Source organism: Triticum aestivum, chromosome 6B (assembly GCF_018294505.1).
Source record: "Triticum aestivum cultivar Chinese Spring chromosome 6B, IWGSC CS RefSeq v2.1, whole genome shotgun sequence".
Lineage (NCBI taxonomy): Eukaryota > Viridiplantae > Streptophyta > Magnoliopsida > Poales > Poaceae > Triticum > Triticum aestivum.
Genome location: NC_057810.1, coordinates 54516729 through 54539354, shown reverse-complemented (window position 1 = coordinate 54539354; position 22626 = coordinate 54516729). Strand labels below are relative to the sequence as shown.

At 43.8% G+C, this 22626-nt stretch overlaps 1 protein-coding gene across 1 annotated transcript; it reads left to right on the top strand.

Moving 5' to 3' along the window:
• The first annotated feature begins 2780 nt into the window (after nt 1-2780).
• LOC123135724 (protein LURP-one-related 15) lies at nt 2781-4892 on the top strand. Its single transcript, XM_044554910.1, has 3 exons — nt 2781-3264; nt 4153-4380; nt 4470-4892. The coding sequence occupies exons 1-3, from the start codon at nt 3022-3024 to the stop codon at nt 4611-4613; spliced, it is 615 nt and encodes a 204-aa protein (XP_044410845.1). The 5' UTR covers nt 2781-3021; the 3' UTR covers nt 4614-4892.
• Nucleotides 4893-22626: the final 17734 nt, after the last annotated feature.

Here is a 22626-nt window from a genome sequence, read left to right as displayed (position 1 = left end):
CCCATTTTATTATCATGATTCTCCTCGACAATCAGATCATTCACCTTTTCTTTATTCTTCTCCATCGAGTCATGTTGTATGGTCTCTCCTCCGCGAATAAGTTTATGATGAGTAGAGTTCAACCCCTGCTTGTCACTCTACCTTGTCTTTCTCACCACTATTATTGAGTTGAGAACTACACATAATAGCTTTTTGGGGGGATTACAAAGCTTTGTTGACCAAACGAAATGTTCATAGGGATGCATAACGGGTCATGAGGAGTGCCAAGCCACATGTGGTCACCCTGATCAATCGAATGAGGAAACTTTTTTTTTTGCGCTGATAGAAGAGTTTTATTCCAAAGGTATAGGGTTACAATCGCGAGGCAAGAGATCCTGAATACACGGCGGACCTCGTCCAAGCCATATAACAGTTGTATGCTCTATACGACTATACAGGGCCAAACGATCTGCGACCCTATTTTACACACGACTAATCTTCGTAGGAATGAAAACTCTATCTACCATAAGGTGACGAAGCTCAGCAACTAAATGCCCGTAAGGCAGATCTAGATAAACTGTCGCCCGACAGGGCAGAGAGGGCGACGGATGAGTCCGACTGGACTATGGCAGGTAGCTCACAATGTTGGATTGCTAGCGCCATACCTTGCATTAGCGCATGTAGCTCCGCTTCCAACGCTTCGTTGCAGTTAAAAATGCATCGGTATGCTGAGAAGATAACGCTCCCATCATGATTCCGCATACCATTCCTACCGCAGTTGAGCCATCGGTATGTAGATAGGCACCATCAACCGATAGGGCCACCTTCCCCGGTGGTGGCTTCGGCCATGGTTGAACTATGGCCTCCGCCCGCGCCGCAGCCGGTACATCCCGCCCCAACGGCATTTTCCCTTTGATAATCTCCTCTGTCGAAAGCTTCCTGGATAGGTCTAAGGACTGCATGTAGCGAGATCGTTGTAGACACCGGAGGTACTTCCTTGCCATGAGCCACATCTGAGCGGAGAGACCAAATGCACCAGATCAACATAATTACACAATCCCTCATGAACTCATCACAGTTTGTCAACAAGTTTAGTAACCATTCCTGCCATGTGTCCTGCAGAAGTTCCTGGCGTGGTAAATTCCAAACCATCCTCATCTGTCGACAAACCGCCTGAGCATGATTGCATGTGACAAGGGCATGGAAACTGGACTCCTCCTCCCTCGCACACAGGGGGCAAGTGTCTCTTGTAGATATATGCCGATACTTCTTGCAAGAATTTGTTGCAAGTGCACCCTAGACTACTTTCCACGCCAAGATCCTCATCTTTAGGGGAACTTTGGCTGCTCAAATACACTGCAACACTGGCCGTTCCCCCGAAGGATTGTTCCTCGACGCAGGTGCCCTCTCCGAGGTGACGCCAAGAGTAGCAAGCCGGTATGCACTCCTCACCGTAAATTGTCCGCTTCTTTCCGAGAACCAGGCTATGAAGTCTTGACCATTTCTCAGTGAAGTACAGATGTTAAGAATTTCTCGTATGTCCATGTCCCAACAGTGTTCTCTCAGCCTTTGTTCATCCCAAGCACCGTGTTCATTCAAGAAATCCGCCACCCAGTTGAGTCTGCAATTACGTTCCGGTGTTATTGGCCGAAAATTATGACCCCTTGGGATCCAAGCATCTCTCCAAGTTCTTATCAGCGTCCCGTCACCCACACGTCAAATAATGCCTTTCTTTACCAGCTCAAGACCATGTACAATCCCCTTCCACTCTGCGGATGAGCTGGTTGGAAACACCGTATCCAACAGATTACCATGGGGATAATATTTTGCTCTGAGCAGTCTTGCACACAGGCTATTTGGGCAATCCAATAATCGCCAAGCCTGCTTAGCCAGCAAGGCCTGGTTGAATGCTCTCATGTCCCGAAATCCCATGCCCCCCATAGACTTGGGGACCACCATCTTCTTCCAACTAAGCCAGGCCATTTTCCTCTTGCCGTTGTCCACACCCCACCAGTACTGCCTCATCATTCGTGTCAAGTCGTCACAGACAGACGCCGGCAGTTTAAAGACACTCATCATATATGTAGGGATGGCATGTGCAACAGCTTTGATCAAAATTTCCTTGTTTCCCACAGAAACAAATTGTTCACTCCAATCAATCAACCTTGCTCGCAATCTCTCCTGAACCGTTTCAAATTGCCCTCTATGCACTCTTCCTTCTGGCACAGGTCCGGTTCCTACAATATTATGAGCTTCTACGTTCGACTCTCTTCAAACAAAAAAGATGGCTAGTAAAGGTCCGGTTCCTACAATAATCTCCTAAATGATGGACCTGTTCTTTATTCTTTTCGAAAACTTGTTTGCAATCGCATGCCCTGTCCATTCAACTAGACGGAAAACAATCCAGTAGCCCAACTTAGAGTGTGAGCTTGTCCTTATGTGTAATCGAAGAGGGGAGGTCGGCAATCAATTAATCTTGACATTGAAAACTCATTTCAGTAAATAAAACTTTTTTTACACTCGACGGAGTTTATCAAGAGAAACTTTTTTTACGAGGTTAAAGAGAGCGTTATTTCATAATGATCGGGTTACAATCTCGAGATAACAAGTCCTCAAAAAACGGAGGGGGGCCCTCACGGTGACAGGGGTATATGTTTTATCTTGTATTTGTATGAAGTAGTAATATTTTGAAGTAGGTTCGCTTAAATTTCAAAAGGCTTGACTTGACTCGCTTAGGATCACAGCCACTCGACTTGTCGTGTGGAACCTGTTGTGGCTCCACCACTTTGTGCCCTCCACCATTATTGTTCTGCCAACGGCATATACGGAGGGAGCTACACAGAAGCTCCACCGTCCCCTGTTTCCCACCCCCTCCCCTGTCCCATTCGACAAAACACGCCAAGCACGCGCACCGAATCCATCGCCGAGCAAGCGAAGCAGACACCACCTGTCCAGACCGCCGCCCACCGTCTCCCAGGAGCTCAGAGGCGCCACCAAGAACCGCACGGAAGCAGCCGGAGCAAGCGGCACGTGAGAGGATCGATGGCGATGGCCGGCGGAGCCCCGCCGGCGCCGCTGCCGGTGGTGGGGCACCAGTTCTGCGCGCCCTACGTGGTGCCGCTCACGGTGACCAAGAAGGCCCTCAGCCTCTCCGACGGCGACTTCGCCATCACGGACGCCAACGGCGCCGTCGTGCTCAAGGTCAAGGGCGCCATCTTCAGCATCCGGAGCCGCCGCACCATCCTCGACGGCGCCGGGATGCCCCTCCTCACCATGCAGGAAAAGGTCCCTTCTCCACTACAGATTTGCTCCTTTGTCTGTCTGTCCATCTCCCTCCCCGGCCTGGCGCCGCTGAAATTTCCTCGATCCGTAGACATGTCTGCAAGTTCTTTGCAGGATAAGATCGTTGACCCGTAGACATGGGTGATCTGAGTCGTTGCAAATTGGTATAGTCTTGCTATTTATTTTTATTTATTTTAGCTGGGGGAGGAATAGTCTTCTGACCTCTACATCATGCTCACGAGTCACAACCCAAATTATTGCAAAATCATTACAATGAAGTAGCACAGGAAAACGACGTGTATTAATGAAGTTGACTAATTCCAAACTTCTACTACTATTCTTCTCAGCGACTGCCTTTTCCGATGTCCCCACTTGACCTTGATGTGCGACAAGGAGTCATGGGCTTTTTGATCCAGTGTTGTTCTTGCCAGCCTGAACTATTCGGTGTGTGCAACATAGGAGCATTGGGAAATGATAACTGGGGACGTTCACTGATTAGGAGGTCCCAGGGAACGCCCTTAGAGCCATTGGATCCAGATCGTGCGGATGGCATTTTTTTAAACCGCTGGCGTTCTTTGCGTATATAGCAATTTTCACTCCTGATCATGGCAAGTCTTCTAAACTTGCCATGGCAATTTCAGTTGAAATTGCATGGCAATTTGAGCGTTCGATGCGAAAAAGCCCCCGGGGAACATTTCCCGGATATTGCGGCCCATGAGTATTTCCATTCTTTCTGTTTTGTCGCGACAAGGGGGTAGCAAAAGGAACTTTCTTGGCGAACTACATATGAAGAAACCATTAGTACAATCTGAATTTGGTGGCTTGATTTTAGACAACACATGCTGCCGTGGCTGTAGTCGTTAATTGTGGTTGTATAAATCACTTGATCAGGTGTTCAGCATGCACCACCGATGGGAGGTGTTCAGAGGGGACAGCACCAACGCAGGCGACCTGCTCTTCACCGTGAAGACAACTTCGCTGATCCAACTCAAGACGGAGATGGATGTCTTCTTGGCCGGGAACACCGCGCAGCAGGTCTGCGACTTCAAGATCAAGGGCAGCTACTTCGACAGGTCCTGTGTCTTCTACCTTGGCGACTCCAACAACATGGTAGCTCAAGTAAGTAGCCTCTGATCATGCCGTGGAGCTTCAAAACTTTCTGTTTTATCTAGCTGACAAATGTAACCAATTACAATCTGACGCTGCAGATGAGCCGTAAACTGACTGTTTCCAATGTGCTGCTGGGGAGGGACACGTTCAGTGTGACCGTGTTCCCGCACGTCGACTACGTGTTCATCGCGAGTCTTGTTGTGATCCTGGATGAGGTTCACAGGGACAAACGCGATGATTGATGAGTGAGTTATATACACTCCTGGATCCTGAGCGTTCCTGGAGTTCTACTACTGTCGTGTCATCTCAAGTTGATGTGTTGTCACTGGTCACTGGTGTTATCTGCATTTCTTGTAGCATTATGCGAGCATGGTGAACCATGCTGAATTGCGATGTCGTGGAATAATGTTTATGCACCTTACATTTGATCCCTGGCCTGCCAGTGTATCATTTGTATTTACCGCTGTGATGGATTGTTTGCTTGAGATGAAATGTTGAGCTATATATAATTCTTATTTCTCGGTCGTGCGCGATGGTCTATTGCACATGTTTAGTATTACAAACAAGGAACAAAAAATAAATTATGTTATGCAAAGTAAGGTATCGAGCGATTTAAACTAAGAAGTACCCAATAGGTTTGTTTCATATTATCACATCTTTCTAGAAAAGGAGGATCACTTCCTGCCTCTACATCATTATGATGCACACAAGCATGTATTATTAAAGTTACCAAGCACCAGTACTGAAGTACACAAATAACAAATAAAAACCCACAACCGGCGAAAATGTCACTTTTTTTAATGGGCAGCACACTACTACAAACTACAAAGAGTGCAAAAGGGAAATCAAATAGTCCTAATAAAATTGGAGGTGGCATGACTAAATATTGGTTTCTAACTATAACTATAGACACTGACAGCTAAATCGGAATACAATCATGTCTGTATTTTTTTTAAATTTGAAACTCATTTCTTGGTTAAAGATAAATCTTGCAAAGCGCCTGCAACTTATATTCCTAGACAACCTAAATCAAAGGATATATATATGATAAAATTAATTTTAATTTTCATACATTTCTATTGTAGTTTGTTTTTCTTAGCAAACTTACCATATATGTCCGATAAATCTTGCAAAGCACCTGCAACTTATACTTTTGGACAACCTAAATCAAAGTGTATATATGATAAAATTAATTTTAATTTTCATACATGTTTATTGTAGTTTGTTTCTCTTAGTAAACTTACCATATATGTCTTTATTTTATTATAGTTTTTAGAGTAGTTCACAATCAAACTCACATGAAGGGATGTTGCTAAGATAGTGCTTATTGGTGCAAATGTGTAGATAAAAATTTATTGGTAATGGTATCTCGCACAGATGGCAAACAAGCGCATTTTGCTGACAGTTTTAGTTGCAACGCATGATCAAATGATGGAAGTTTCTGCCCGTTTTTGCCTCAAATTTTCCTTTCTCCCAGAAACTGCCAGTCTGTAAAGAAACTGCCGACAAAAACTTACGCAAATGTCATCCCTCACAGCGAACATTCACCATCTATTGGGATCGAAAATTATACATATAAATTTATCATAATTTATGAGAATGTTCTTACTATGTTACCATGTTCGTATTATTAGTGTGCCATATTTTATTATATACAAGCACATATGCCCGTGCATTACAACGGAAGATAAAATAGTATGCATTTAAAGTCAGTGAGAATTATATGTGCAAGCAAAATCATGTGTGCACATGAAAAAAAACATTTAGCTTCTCGATTTCGGCGCTTGTGAAGAAATCAATCCGCTATTTTTCCATTCATTGATCAAGGACATTTAAGAGTTTTGTTACGTTATTGTACGCTAGAGAAGGCTCATGAGTTATTCAATCTACTCTTCCTTTCAATCCTTTCAATCGATGGGATTTTAAGGTATGAAGTTTCTGAATATTCTAGGAAAGATGAACAAAATCCTGAACAGTATTTTTTTAAATTATGTACACTTTCCAAAAAACACGAACATTTTCTGAAAACACCAAGTTTTTTAGAAAAAACGTACATATTATTTGAATTTGTGAACATTTTTTTAAACAGAAACATGTCTTGAAACCTCATAAGATTTTTACAAAATGTGTACCTTTTATACACGAAATTTATTTTTATATTGAAATTTCACTCAAACAAGAATATTTTTTGAATTTGGAGCATTTTCTTAAATGACATTTTTTCTTAGAAATCTCGAACAATTTTGGAAAACTTTTTTTTAAAAGGAAACTTTTTGCAAGTTCTGAATATTTTTCAAAATAGCAACAAAATTTTGGAATTCTAAACATTTTCCAAAATTTGTTTTTTTAATTCTGAACTTTTTTTGAGAATTTTAATTTATGAAGTTAATTTTAAAAGAAAAATAACTTGGAAGCGAAAAAAGAGATAGGGAAACTAAAATAAAAATAGATGTAAAACACAGGAAAAAAGAAAAACGGGCAAGCCCATTATTTACTGTCATGTGCGAAACTCTGACTATTTGTCGCCCAGTGTGAAAAATAGAATTTTCACAGCTGCGTGGTAAGAAAAATGAAGTGGTCTGTCTTTGTAGTGCCTCAACGCGCGGCCCGTGTATGTAAATTCTTTTCTAGCAGATAAACATAAAAATTTAGTACCACCTCAAATCGAAAAAAATATTCTTTTCGACGGTGAACGGATGAAAAAATTTGACGAAACACACCTTGCTTTCTTAGTAGGTATAGATATAGATAATCATATTGATTTTTCTCAACAAAGGGTGGATTTCATTGACTCAACATGAAGCATCAAGTGGATACAAATACAATGAGTACATACCCGGTCTCTGCATAGTTAGGATGCACACAGCCAACATGAACACACACATCAGAACACACCGACAAAATAGCAAAGTGATACAAGACCAACGCTGTGCCTTTGCAAGGAAAAAAGACCCAAAGCGAACAAAACAATGATCGACAAATGACAACAACGACCATCTCCACACCAACCGTTTCTTGACACCACAGGACAACAAGATTCTTCAACATTAATGCCTTTCGTAAGGGAACGATGCTCAAGCATCATCATCACCTAATCCAACCATGAAAGATCGAATTCTAGGATTTCACCCTGAAGAACAAGTCTGAACATATCCGAGCAATGCCTTCAACAAGATCACGGTATAAAATATATCGCCATTGTCAGATATAACCCAGTCAGGTCTAGATTTTCACCCTAGAAACTCGAGACCGGGTACTCATGGATCACCACCAAACTGAAGTTAATCATGTGTTGTCACCATCACTTTTCCATGATTCCAACAGCTACATGGGCTGGGTAAGAAATCCCCGTTGCATCACTATATCCTCTGCCTTGTTTTCCTTCAAGCAATATGACGAATGACAATCAATGGAAAATATATGTCTGATATGTTTCTCGTCGCATCCCATATATTTACTTTGTTTCGTCCATTCCACCATAACCATAATAGAAGACGCACTTCCACACACTCGTCGATTTTTGTTTACAAATTCCTTCTAACATCATTTCTCAAAAGAGCATAGGAGGACTCTTAGAAGAAGAACCACTTATATCTGCATCTAACCGACCCACCTACAAGCTTCCCCGCGACGTCAGTTTCTAAAATCGAAAGTGTAGCAGACACAGGGAGGGAATAGAATAGTTCCAAGCGACACGGTGCCAACCAATGACCCAAATAGTTGTTGCTCGGTTAAATTGAAATATAGTTTATACTAAACTTCTGTAATTATATTTGACTTATGGCAAGATACATTTTTAACAGATATTGATTAATTGACATTATTATCCATGCAATGTCGTTATTAAGTACTCTATATTTTTATTTGCTCTGCATATTAGCTTTGTCATAAGTCAATCTTAATAAAGTTTGACTAAGTTTGACTAAATTTTATCTTGGTACCTGTAATCTGAATTTGTGGCCTTATATAAGGGAATGGAGGAAGTATATATTATGTCAAAATGTATTCAATGGTAAATCTAATGGTGTTGATTTGACATTGTCAATCTTATGGTCAAAGTTAACAAAGTTTGACTCAAGACAAAGTTAATATGAACAATAAATAAAAGCAGGGGGTCTTAGTTATATTCGTATTCGTTATACAACTGTTATGTATATCATTGTAAAAATACATGTGCTAAATTTAAATTATTTTGTAACAAAAATCTCCTTGATTATTCTCTCTTTAAACTATTTTGTAACAAAACCTCCATGGATTATTTTGACAATTGTATAAACTATATACTATGAGTTGTGCGTGTGTGTGTGTGCGTGTGTGTGTGTGTCCGCGCGCGCGCGCGTGCGCGCGCGTGACTAAGTGAGTGAGTGAGTGAGTGAGAGAGGGGGGTTACAAATCTCTAAAGCATACAAACCAAATGAATATCTCAATAGCAGTTTCTAGTGTATGATTAGGTAAGCATAGTTATAGAATCTTTTAGTTATAAGTTGAACCGTTCGCATTAATTTTCTTCGTCAGCGTTTTCATGGTGAAACAGTGGCGGAGCTAGACGAAGATGGATGGAGGGCCAAAAAGATAAAACTCCAATTTCTATAGGCATAATACCATTTTTTTCCAATCCCGTCCCTCCAAATAAAATCTTCACAAACTACCCAAGGCTGGGGCGGGGGGCTGTGGCCCCTGCAGCATTACACATAGCTCCGCCAGTGTGATGAAATGTGTCTTGCAAATTACCGTGCTATCAGTACTAAGTTGCAACTTATCCATGCTATGTACTTTTTATTGAAATATACTAATCATATCGCACATAATAATGTTTGTGGATTTTACTATTTTCTGCCAACATCAATTTTGATTATGTGGTATGCTCGTTGGCAGTGTACTTGGTATCATATGGTGTATTTTGTGGACGCTCTTAACTGGTGAGCCACCTTTCCTTTGTTTATTCAGCTCTCTAGGTGAAAGATATGCCGATGGCGGAGGTGGAGTACTTGTACCTCCCATGGAACTCAATCTCCCATTTGTGTTATTGTTATTCTCCTCCATAATCAGATCAATCATATTTTCTTTATCATCGCACTGGTAACTTGCCCCCCCCCCCCACCCACCCCCGTGTCGCCTCCCTAGCGACTCGGGGGGCGAAACCCAAGCGCGGCCGCCTCCCCCCCCCCCCCCCACCTCCCCTCCTCCCCTTGCTGCCACCTGAGGGCCTCACCGGTGAAGCCCGACCGACTCCGAGGATGGTGGCGGAGGGGGGGAGGGGTGTCCTTCTACTGCGTGGCGGATCTAGTAGGAGCAGCATCGGCAGGCGGCCGATCTGCGAATCTTGGGAGGGCTACATCCGAGGCAGGCCACGGTGGATGCTTCGCCGAAGGTTGGGCGCGTGAGTGGCGGTTGAGCTCGAGGCAGCGGTGCCTCTGCTCCCTCTGGTGGTTGTGTGCGTGCAGTTGCGGATGCATGTGGGACGGGCCCAATCTGGGTTCACCCGGACCCGTCGCGGGCAAGTGGGGCAGCGGATTTGCGCCGGATCATCGTGGGGTGCAGTCTTAGGCTGGTGCTGATGCCTGGTGTGTTGCAGCAGCTGTGTGCGGGTCTGATCTGGCTGCGTCCTGGCTTGCGTTGATGTCGTGGTCATTTTCCGAGCGGCTCGAGGTGTGCTGGGGTGGTGCGGGCGGCTGGCGGTTGTGTGGTCAACTTCTGTCCTTGGCGTTTGGGTCCAGATTCTCTGGACGAAAGTCTTGCTCGATGTCGGTGATGGAAACATCCACGGATGTTGATTTCCTTCTTGGAGGCATCACTGAGGAGATCTGTCACCCTCCTGCCTTTGGATCCTTCCTCCGGGTGAAAACCTAGATCCATCTTGTCGGATCGGCAATGGGGCATCCTTTGTTACCTTACTTTGTTGGAAGCATTACTTTGAAGATGTTCTTGGTGGGCACACTTGGTCTGCGATAGTCTTTATGGTCGGGGCTCCGGTGGTGTGTGGAGCCGCGATGGCGTGTTCGTCCGAGGATGGTCGTTAGCCGTAGTGCGGTGGTGGTGGGCGTCAGGAGCACACTTGAGATGCTTGGTGCGACGGACAAGTCTTGTTAGTCCTCCTTTCGGGATTGGAGCGGCACATGTCACTAGTAGAAAACCCCTCATTCATTCTGGTTCGTGAGGGCTATTGGTCCCGGTTCACGAACCGGGACTAAAAGGTCGTCACTAAAGCCCTGACCCTTTAGTCCCGGTTCGCCCAGGAACTGGGACAGATGGGGACTCCACGTGGCCGCTACCGCTCGCCCAGGCAAGGGGCCTTTTGTCCCAGTTGGTGCCACCAAGCGGGACTAAAAGGCTTCCATGCTTCAGCATTTCAGTGCCTTGGCTTTTTGTTTTTTTTTCTGAAGGGGGGGGGGGGTCGGGGGGTTTTGTAGGGTTAATTTACGGGGTTTCATATATTGTATTAGCTAGCTAATAGAGAGAAGTGTCCTCTCTTATCTCCGTGCTTGGTCGATGCTACGTATAGAGAGGACTCGACACGCTAGCTAGCTAGTAAGCAAATGAAGAAAACTATTAAGTATACAGAAGATCGTCATGAACACATACAGAAGTGATCGACCTCCCCTTCTCCTAGAAATTGGTCGAACAACAAGTTTTCGTATATCTTACCGACGCTACTGGCTATATATATATATATATATGTGTGTGTGTGTGTGTGTGTGTGTGTGTGTGTGTGTGTGTGTGTGTGTGTGTGTGTGTGTGTGTGTGTGTGTGTGCGTGTAAGATCTCTTACAGTACCCTAATGTATGAACTCAACTTCCAGATGCATGGTGGTATTCTCCGGCTTTATTGATGAAGTGGTCAAGAAAGAATCCAGCCAATTTCTCTTGAATTGCTCGTATGCGATCTGCTGGTAGGAGTTCATCCCGCATCTGCCACATCTAATTTGAATAAGGGGGTCAATACATATATATGAATGAAACTCAACAGAAATGATGGTAATAAAATAAACTTGTGAATATTTTTTCTTACGCACTTCATATTGTCTTTTTGAGTAGCCCCGCCTATTCTTGGTCGTTGCATTGTAGATGAACTCGAAGACGTAGTATCCATAGTAATCATTCCCGCTTCCTGCCACAAGCACTTTACGAGAAATAGAGGTCAATCAAACTGATAATGAAGCATTATAAATGGCATTGATGATAGTAGTTAGAATCAACGGGAGATGCGTGGAACTAGCTAGCTAGCTAGTAGTACTTACTTTCGGGTATTTCCATACCAGATCCTGCGGCAATGAAGTAACTTTTGCGGTGAATACTTTCCAAACCATGCGAGACAAAGAAAACAATTACTTGATATCGTGAAATGAACAAAGTTGCTGATATGGTGCGATAATGATTGAATCAACTTACTTCTCGAGCATCTTAGACATGGCCGCATACTCCTTGGGATCTTTTCGTCTCGAGTCTAAGACGTTTACTAGTCCCTTCTCAAACTTAATCTCTAGGAGAATATAGTGGAAGCTGCGCACGCATGCAATAACTCATCAATTACATTAATTACTATAACAGTAATAATTTAGGGAAACCGAATATGCACAAGACAGTAACACTCACTTGAAGTTGTAAGGAAAGAGTTTTGTATCTTTGTTTTGATTTATTAACAAAGATCGTAGCAGGTTGTCCTCGGTTTCTTTGGCATTATATTTAACCGTAAATTCATCTATGAGATTTGTGTTAATGAACCCAATATCATACATTTAATTTTGTCTGCATTCGACGATCTTCAATCTGCATAATTTAGTGAGGATAATTATATATACATGCAATGAAAGAGCTAAGCTATATATAGAGATTTAATGACAGAAGTAGTACTTACAGACGGTAGCAAGTGACCGTTAATTTACCGAGGGCCTCTAGATTGAAAAAGTGGAAGAACTCCTCAAATGGAACAGACAACTCCTCAATTCCAATGAGGTCGTGCACATCCTCTTTAACGTTCAGCGTCAAAATATCGATTTTATTCCCAGTTGACAGCCCCTTTCTGCAGGTTTCCATGTACCAATCATGGAATCTTCGCATCATCATTGTTAGAGTAGTTCCATCTTTGACGAGAGGCTTCCCGTACTCGTATTTGAATAAGTCCGGCTCCATTATATCATAATGTGCATCGTCGTAATCTCCAGGATTGGTACCGAGCAAGACCCCCGGATGATTAGCGACGATATCGCTAGACACCTTGAGTGGGGGCACGATTGGTTCGCTTGTTTGCCGAGCTGGGTATTTTTTTTCCCAGTTCTTCGTTCTTGTAACCTTTTGTTACTGCAAGTACTTCCCGACCGCTTCGCTTCCTTATATGTCTTTTTAGTAATGCGCTCATAGTTGGTTTTTGGCGGAGACGGTGGTGGTCGCTGCAGGGCATCCAAAGTGCGCTTCGCTTTAATCGGATCTATCTTCTCCTCCGGAGGTGGATGTCTCTTAGCTCTTTGCGTTAAGAAGTAGTCCCTCACTTGGTATTGACAGATCTCATTGTTTTCCTTCTCGGTCCTCTCGTATGGTAACTTCTCTGGAGTCTTGAGAGATGGAACGAATATGTATTGCCTCCCACCTGTACTGCTAGACGCCGGAGCAGGTCGAGCGGCGGAGGCATCCAGTTCGGAAGGTTGATGAGCCCCTTCCTCCATAGGCATGGAGTCTTCAAAGCAGAACCCAACCAAGTGTCCCCTTCACTGGTAGGGTGGTCAAGCACGAGCTCCTCAAATCCCTCCGTTATTTCTTCCACCGTCACCCTAGCATATCCTTCTGGAATTGGACGGCAGTGATAAGGTGCGCCGGGTTCAGGTGGTAGAACAGAGCCGACAACCGTCTTGACTTTGTACTTCTCCCATTGCGTCATAAGGTGGAAATGTTGAGACTCTGTGATAGCATCCACGTGGTAGCTAGCAGGAGCCGTGAAGACAGGCTCCAGCTGAAGCTGCTCGGTGGAAGCCACGCTTCTTCTCCGCTGAGATGGGGTGGGTAGCTTCGATAGGTCGCTTGATTTGAATTGCATCTCATTCCTCTAGCTTCTGTACCCTTGAGTGCAGCTCCTGCAGTTCGCTCTGCTAAACCTTCCTCCTCCTCTCTTGGCATTTGTAACCGCCTGCGTCGGAAACCCAGCCTTCCACGAAATGGAGCCTGGCGTGCCTCGTGTCCGTCCAGGGTGCTCAGGATTCCCGAGGGCCATTGTGAGCTCGTCCTTCTCTCTGTCTGGAACGAACGTCCCTGTCTGTGCTGCGTTAATATAGTGCTGAAGCTTCTTGAGGGGTATTCGCAGTTGCTCCCTCGTCCAAACGCACTTCCCTGTTACAGGGTCCAAGGTTTCGCCAACCCCGAAGAACCATGTCCAGCAATGGTCTGGCCAGTTCAATGTCTCTGGTTCGACCCCTTTATCAAGCAGGTCGTTCTCAGCCTTGTCCCACAACGGTCGGGCTTTGAGGTAGCCACCTGACCCCGTGGGATGGTGATGCTCCTTCTTCGCAGCATTTATCTTGTTTATGGCTGGCATCTTGTTACTCCTCTCCGATGTCTTGTTGGCCACAAATGTGTCCCATTGATCTCTGAGCTTCTCGTACCGGCCGATGAATTCTGGTGTCTTTTTTTGGTCGACAAACTTTGCTTTCAGGTCATTCTTCCACTTCCTGAATAGATCTGCCATCTTCTTGAGAGCAAAGGACTTGATCAATGGCTCCTTAACTGGATTCTCTGGATCGTCCTCTTCTGGTAGGGTGAAATTTACCTTCAGCGCTTTCCAAAGATCATCTTTCTGTCTATCTTCGACAAAAGAAACTTGAAACTCTTCATCCTTAGGCTGATTCCATTGCTCTATGCTGATCGGGATCATGTCCCTAACAAGAACCCCGCACTGAGCAGTAAATGCCTTCTTGGTCCGGAGGGTTTCAATCGGTTGGCCATCGCGCGCGATTGCTGTGATCGTGAACATTTCATCTGATTGCAACTTTTTCTTCGGGCCTCATCTCTTTTCCGAAGTTGTACTCGATCCGGAGGGCTAGAAATTAGAAGAAAGACGAGAGTTAATATGTGTAGATACCAAAACAATGAATGCATCAATTAGCTATAGTCAGCACATGATTAATTAATATATATACCTGGTCGGACGATGTTCCGTCACCGGAGCCGTCATCACGGCCTCCTTCTTGCACCGGCGATCGGTCAATGCTCACGGTTTCCTCCGCTGTTCGAGGACCGTAGCCTGCTTCTTCACCCTCTCCTTCCTGACCATCGCTTTTGTTGAGATACTACATGACATCAGCTCCGGCTGCGATTATGTTCCCCAACACCCCTTCCGCTTCCTCCTCTCGGCCGTGCTCCATAGTTTCTGCAAATATTACAACATGGCAATTATTATACAAACATGACAGATGGATATATTAGTGGCAAACGTAGACCTAGCTATAGCTATTCACAACAAGGAATTATATTAATTAATGGCCTCGACGGTTCTCTAGGGTTTGGGGTGGCCTCGGCAATGCTTAAATGGTTCAGGGTGGCCTCGACGACAACGCTCTTTTAACTTGGTAAAAGGAGGGCGTATATCGACAACAACGACATACATACATGAAAAAAATGTTATCGGGGAGGGGGTATATCGACCCCCCTCACGTCGAAGTTATCGGGGAGGGGGTATCGACCCCCCCCCTCCACCCTCATGTTGAATATATGTTGAATTCCCAAGAGAAAACATTCATCGAACAAAATTACAAAAAAAATTGACCAAGTTTTCATATATCATCATCATCATCATCTACTACAAAAAAAAATTGACATATTTTTACATATGAACATACAAGCGTTTGCATATTCGACAATAATATCACCAAAAAAATTCTATGAACATTAAAAATTCTAACTTTTCCATATTCCTAGAAACCTCGACCCTAGAACCCTAGAACCCTCGACCCCTCAACCCCCGAACCCTCGAACCCTCGACGACCCGCGAACCCTCGACCCCTCGACCCCTATTCCTCATCATGTCAAAGTTATCGGGGAGTGGGTATATCGACCCCCCCCCCCTCATGTCGAAGTTATCGGGGAGGTGGTATATCGACAATGACATACCCGATAAAGAAAAAAAAGAAAAAAAAGAGGAGAAGAAGAAAGGAATAGAAGTGAGGTTTTTTTCTTCTTCTCTTCTATTCCTTTCTTCTTCTCCTCTTTTTTTCCTATTCTTATTTATTTTTCCTCTTCTTCCACTCCTCTTCTTCTCCTTCTTCCTTCTTCCTTCTTCCTTCTTCCTAGCTAGATATATAATTTTTTTCTAAAAATGTAACTTTTCCATATATAAAACTTTTTCTTCTTCTTCCTTCTTCCCTCTTCCTTCTAAATTTTGCATATATGAATACGTATATACATTTTTATAAAAAAGCAAAAAACAAATCATCATATATATGAACAAAAGATCTGGAAAAAAAACAAGACATATAATCATATATACACACATACATATAATCACACATATGCACATTAAAAACATCATATATATGAAAAAAAGGGGGAAGGCTGGCGGCCGGACCGAACGTGGCTGCGGCGATGAGGGCGGGCTGGGGCAGGGGCGTGGGCGACGGCGATGGCGACGAGAGCAACGGCGACGGCGGGGGCGGGGCGGGGCAGGGGCTCGGGCGACGGCGACGGCGGGGGAGGGTCGGGGCAGGGGCTCGGGCGACGGTGACGGCGACGAGAGCGACGACGATGGCTGGGGCAGGCCGGGGCAGGGGTCCGGGCGACGACTACGAGAGCGACGGCAACGGTGGGGGCGGCGGAACGCGGCGAGGCAGCCTGGCGGCGTCGATGTGCTCAGCGTCGTCGGGGGCAACTGTTGATGAACTCTGCAAAATTCTGAAGTGCTACTTATATACCAAGAGCATTGGTCCCGGTTCGTGGCACCAACCGGGACCAATAAGCCCCTTTAGTCCCGGTTGGTGCCACCAATCGGGACCAAAGGTCTCTTTTCAGCAGCCCAAAGGGCGGGAAGCACAGGGCCTTTGGTCCCGGTTGGTGGCACCAACCGGGACTAAAGGGGGGGCATTGGTCGCGGTTCGTAGCACAAACCGGGACCAATGCACCCCTTTAGTCCCGGTTGGTGCCACCAACCGGGACCAAAGGCCCTGTGCGGTCCTTGTCGCGGCACAAAAGTATAGTCCCACCTCGCTAGTTGAGGATGATCCAGAGTGGTTTATAAGCCCCACTCCCGCTACCATTTCGAGCTCCTCTCAAATGTAGGCTTTCAGGCCTACACACGCTGTACTTGCCTGTGGGCCTACTGGGCTATCTGCGGGCCTGAATCCTGGCCCGTGGGTTGGTTTCTAGTCGTATTCAGGCCGTGGTGGCCCAGTAGGTGCATTTTTTTTATTTTTCCCATTTTTTATTTTAGTTTCAATAATATTAGAGGTTTATAAAAGTTTTTTGGTTGATTCCTTTAGTGCCAGTTCTAAGTCTGTTACAAAGGCATTTTATTTTGTACCGTTTCTAAGGCCGGGGCCCCACGGGTACCTTTAGTACCGGTTTGTGGCATGAACCGGTAAAAGAGTTTTTTAGTTGATTCTTTCTGCAGCTGTTTTTTAGTCCCACCTCTCCAAGCGAGAGGCACTCGCAGCGGTTTATAAGCCCTGAGTGCAGAGACGATGAAGGAGAGACGCAGTGCTCATCTACACGTTGCTTAGCTTCAAGCCTTGAGGAACTGGTGTAGACTGCACGGAGCTATCAGGGTTTCGGACAAAAACTACACATAGCTCTGTGCAGTCTACACGATTTACTCAAGGCCTGAAGCTAAGCAACGTGCAGGTGAGCATTGTGTCTTTTTTTTTAATAACTTACTACAACTCCGGACTTCTCGTGCGTTCAAAATGCAACATTCAAGATATCAGGGTTTCATACGAAAACTCGTCTGTTACAAAAAGCATTCGAGATATAATCTTAGTTTCAATAATACTAGAGGTTTTATATTTTATTATAGTTTATTTATTTTACATTATTGAAGTTTATTTTGTTTCTACTTATTTATTAAAGTTTTTCTGTTTCTAATTATTTATTTTATTTTGTTTCTACTTATTTATTTTCTTTTCTTTTTTTTCTTTTTTATTTATTTTATGAAAATTCTTTTTGCCCTATCCCCTGGCAGGATTGGTACCGGTTTGTGGCCTGACCCGGCCCAAAAGATGACGCTTTGGTGCCGGTTCAGGAGACAAACCGGTACTAGTGGTGTTGGGCCAGGAGCGGGGCCTATTGGTCCCAGTTTGTGCCGCCAACCAGGACCAAATGGGCCAGACGAACCAGGACCAATGGCCCCATGAGGCCCGGTAGGCCCCTGGCCTCACGAACCAGGACCAATGGGCCCATTGGTACCGGTTCTTGAGCCAACCGGGACTAATGGGCTTATCTGGTCCGGACGTATGCCCTGTTTTCTACTAGTGTGTCTGCCCTACTTCGGATATGTCTTCTCTCTCCAAGGTCGATGAGGTTGAAGAACACACTTGTGGCGGACATGCTTGATGCGGGCGTCCTTACATGTTGCAGCAAAGTCTAAGTCGTCGGGTCGCGAGTGCGATGAATGATATACGATGACACTGTGAAGATCCGCGAGGTGCTATGCTCTGTCATGTTTTGTTGCACCGGCGACTATGTATCTCTTGTGGTGTTGTTGGCCTGGGTTTGCTGTTGGTCTTCTCTTTCGCTAGGCCGAGGGACCTTTTTTTTTCTTTTCTGTTTTCTCTGTTTTCATCCACTATCACTTGATCGCACATTGTTTCCCGCTTGCTTCCTGCTTAATCTATGAAATGCCAGTGAACGCCGGATCTTTCAAAAATATATTTTTTCTTTATCCTTCTCCATCGAGTCATGTTGTATGGCAACTCTTCCCAGATCGAGCTTATACTAAGGAGTAGAGCCCGACCCCTGTCTACCTCGTCCGTCCCACCATTGCTATTGAGCTGAGCCACACAGAATATCTAGCATAGAGCTTGGGCATGTACATATCTGCAATCGGATAGAGGAGGCTGACAATTGATCAATCGTGACGATGAAAAACATGATACCTCAGTAGCAACTATGCCCGTACGTTGCAACGGGAGACAAAAAAAAATGTGCTAACGAAATAAGTATGACTGAATACCCTAATATATGAGCGTATTCTAATTTAACACAGTGGCTCACCATGTTGCCATTCACTTTTTCTACCCCTCGCCGATGATGGTCGCGATGTTCACGCGATCACAATGCATTCGACGTGGTAAATCCCAAAATGCGCTTGCCAGTGCATGCCACAGTTGTCATTATGTTGCGCAAGAGAACATTTAAAACTTTAAAAAAAATCTCCTCGACCACGAACTACTCCCAATGCCAAGACATTTAAAACTTTCGAAAAACTAATCAAATCCTAGACATAAAAGACTTTTGAATCGGTGAACAGTTTTTTGAATCGACAAACATTTTTTTTTGAAATTATGGATTTTCTCAAAAAAAAATCACGAACATTAGTTATGTTTACAAACATTTTATGAATGCACGAACAGTTTTCGAATTCATTAACATTTTTTGAATCGATGAACGTTTACTAAAACTGGGGGAAAATAAAAAAAATTATTTTTGTGAACATTTTCTAAAATTTCATAGACATTTTTTTCAGATTCCCGAATATGTTTTGAATACACGATCATTTTTATAAAATCATGAACATGATTTTATTTCCCGACCATTTTTCCTAATTGTTAAAAAAATTTATAATTGGCAAACAGTTTTGCAAAACCACCAACATTTTTTGAGTCGGCAAAAAAATTATGGTTTTCTAACCATTTTTTCATTCACACATATATTATGATTTCTCAAACATTTTTTTGAAAAACTTCCAAGTTTTAAATTTAAAAATCTCGAATTAATTTAAAGAAGAAAGAAAACAGAATGAGAAAAGAAAAAACAAAATGAAAAAAAACAGGGGAGTGAAGCCTGCCCATGGGCCGGCCCATGAATAGATACATGGAGAGGACATGCGTGAGAAAAGAGAGATAAAAAGTTTTTCTAACCATTTTTTAATTCACATGTATATTATGATTTCTCAAACATTTTTAAAAAAACTTGCAAGTTTTAAAATTTAAAAATCTCAAATTAATTTAAAGAAGAAAGAAAATAGAATGAGAAAAGAAAAAAACAAAGTGAAAAAAAAAGGGAGTGAAGCCCGTCCATGGGCCGGCCCGTGAATGCATACATGGAGAGGACATGCGCTAGGCAAGCTTGAGAGCTCCTGTTCGGCGCCTGCTGCACCCGAACTATTTCCCGAAATCACTAGTTAAGGAGTACTCCTTGCGGAGATCACTCCAACTTCTCAGGTTGCGACAAGTGGCGCGCTGCATGTGCGCCACTTGTCGCAACCTGGGAGTTTTCCCTTTTTTTGTAGATTTGTTTTTTCAAAAAGTTTTATCTCTTAAACCGTGCGTCCAAATCTCGAACCGCTTTCGCCGTTGGATTCCTCGCGTCGAGATCTTCAAAAGTAGATCCCATGTTGATAGGTTTGACGAACTTTTTTTTCACGAAAAAATCGGACGAAAAAAACCGACGAAAAAACCGAATCGGGAACACGGGTTTTTTCCCTTTTCGAAAGAGGCACGCCCGTGCCTCTGACGAAATCACAACCGTGCCTCTCGCGGAAGCAAAACCGTGCCTCTCGTGAAATAAAAAAATAAAAAACGCGTTTTTCCCTTTCCGAAAGAGGCACGCCCGTGCCTCTCGCGAAAGCACAACCGTGCCTCTCGCAGAAGCAAAACCGTGCCTCTCGCGAAAGAAAAAAAAAACAGAAAACGTGTTTTTTCCCTTTCCGAAAGAGTTACGGCCGTGCCTCTCGTCAAAGCACAACTGTGCCTCTCGCGGAAGCAAAACCGTGCCTTTCGCGAAAGAAAAAAAACTGAAAATGCGTTTTTTCCCTTTCCGAAAGAGGCACGCCCGTGCCTCTCGCGAAAGCACAACTGTGCCTCTCGCGGAAGCAAAACCGTGCCTCTCACGGAAGAAAAAAAACAGAAAACACGTTTTTTTCGTTTTCAAGAGGCACAGCCGTGCCTCTCGCGAAAGCACAACCGTGCCTCTCGCGAAACAAAAACGTGACTCTCGTGAAAAAAATGCATTTTTTCGCAAAAAAATTATTTTTTTCGAAAAAAAAATTCGTCGAAAAGCTAGGGAAGACCGGTAGAAAACCAAAACGTCAAAAAAACGGGAAAATCCGTTTAAAAAGCCGAAAACGCGTGCGGAAAAATTAAAAAAAAACAAAATCCGGAAGGAGCACCCAGAGCGCGACACGTGGCAAATGGCTGAGAGCAAACTTCACAAACTTTTAAAAAGTTCATCGATTTTGCAGGAAGTTAATGAACTTTTTTGAAAAGTTCATCAATTTTGAAAATGGTCCATCTAGTTTTAGAAAAGTTCATCGATTTTGAAAATAGTTCAAAAATTTGAGGAAAAGTTCATCATTTTTTAAAAAGTTCATCGAATTTCAAAAAAGTTCATCAAAATTGAAAAAAAGTTCATCGAATGTGAAAAAAGTTCATGGAAATTGAAAAAGTTCATCAGTTTTAAGAATCTGTTCATCGATTTTGGAACAAAAATCATGAATTTTGAAAAAGTTCATCGACCCAGGAAGAAGAAGAAGAAAAGAAAACAAAGAGAAAAAAGGAAAAAGAAAAAAGGAAAAAGAAAAGTCGAAAGAAGAAAAGATGATAAAAGGTACCTAACCATGGGAAGTTTGGTGGCGTGGTGGTTGGCTGGGTGTACTCCTAGCCGGGACGTCGCAGGTTCGATTCACCACAGCCTCGCATTTTTGCTCGTTTTGAAAAAGCAGATAAGAGAAAGATAGATGGGTCGGCCCAACGAGGCGGAGGGGTATGCGCCTGTTTGGGAAAACGCATATACGGGTGCTAAAGGCGCCGAATAGGGTTTGCCGGCGAGCTTTGCGTCAACCACTCTGATGCTTGTCGTTCTATGTCAATTGGTCTTACCACTAGAAAACAATGAATCAGGATGGCTGCTTTTGATCCAAAAAATCAAATCGTTTTTTTGACTTATGGATGGCATAGTGCGTAATTTGTAACAATTTTGGGGGTATTTCTTTTGACGGACCACTAGAAGTGATAGGCGCTTTATTATTAGGGAAATATTTTGGTAAGTCAAACTTTTTTACACTTGGCCGGCTTCATCGAGAGAACTTTTAAAGCTCGGGGTTAGTGCAGAGAAGAGGGCGCCAAAAAGGATCAAAGCTTTTGGCCGTGCACACAGCACTCGGACCAAGTAGAGAAAAGGCGTAAAGCCTGACTTCAAAGTAATGAAGCCATCAACCGGTTAGAATACAATAGTGCTGATACAAAGGCGAAAGCTTGAAGAAAAACTGAAAGAAAATTGGCGGCGTACCCACACATTACAGAGCTAAGCAAAGCAAAGGCGAGCAAGCACTAGTAGAAAAACACCTATTAGTCCCGGTTCGTAAGGGCCTTTAGTCCCGGTTCATGAACCGGGACTAATGGGTCGTTACTAATACCTCCACCCATTAGTCCCGGTTCAAACACAAACCGGGACAGATGCGCCTCCACGTGGCCGGTCCGCCGAGCCCAGTCAGGGGGGCCTTTGGTCCCGGTTGGTGGCACCAACCGGGACCAAAAGTCCATGGTATTTTTTTAGAAAAGTGGCTGCTTTAGGGATTTTGGGGGTTATTTTTAGGTTGTTATTAGCTAGCTAATAGAGAGAAGTGTCCTCTCTTATATCTTCGTCCTTGGTTTACCAACGATGCTGCTATGTTCATTTCACCCGCTGATATAACAACGCATGCATGCTCGCATCATACATCATCATATATAATAACAAGTCCTACTAATCATGCATCATCATACAACTTCTACTTGTTATTAATAATAAGTCATACGATCATCATCCTCATAGTCATCGAACCCAACCCTACATAATTATTCTTAGCACATGATCATCAGTATCAGGTAGGACCTAAACACCCTTAAGGTAAAAAGCGCTGCTGCTATGTTCATTTCACCCGCTGATATAACAACGCATGCATGCTCGCATCATACATCATCATATATAATAACAAGTCCTACTAACCATGCATCATCATACAACTTCTACTTGTTATTAATAACAAGTCATACGATCATCATCCTCATAGTCATCGAACCCAACCCTACATAATTGTTCTTAGCACATGATCATCAGTATCAGGTAGGACCTAAACACCCTTAAG

Bases quoted from the DNA above. Each gene is read 5' to 3' on its own strand.
- LOC123135724 (XM_044554910.1), top strand. From the start codon at position 3,022: ATGGCGATGGCCGGCGGAGCCCCGCCGGCGCCGCTGCCGGTGGTGGGG. The intron at 3,265-4,152 runs GTCCCTTCTCCA...TCACTTGATCAG, and splicing joins TCCTCACCATGCAGGAAAAG to GTGTTCAGCATGCACCACCG. The intron at 4,381-4,469 runs GTAAGTAGCCTC...CTGACGCTGCAG, and splicing joins CCAACAACATGGTAGCTCAA to ATGAGCCGTAAACTGACTGT.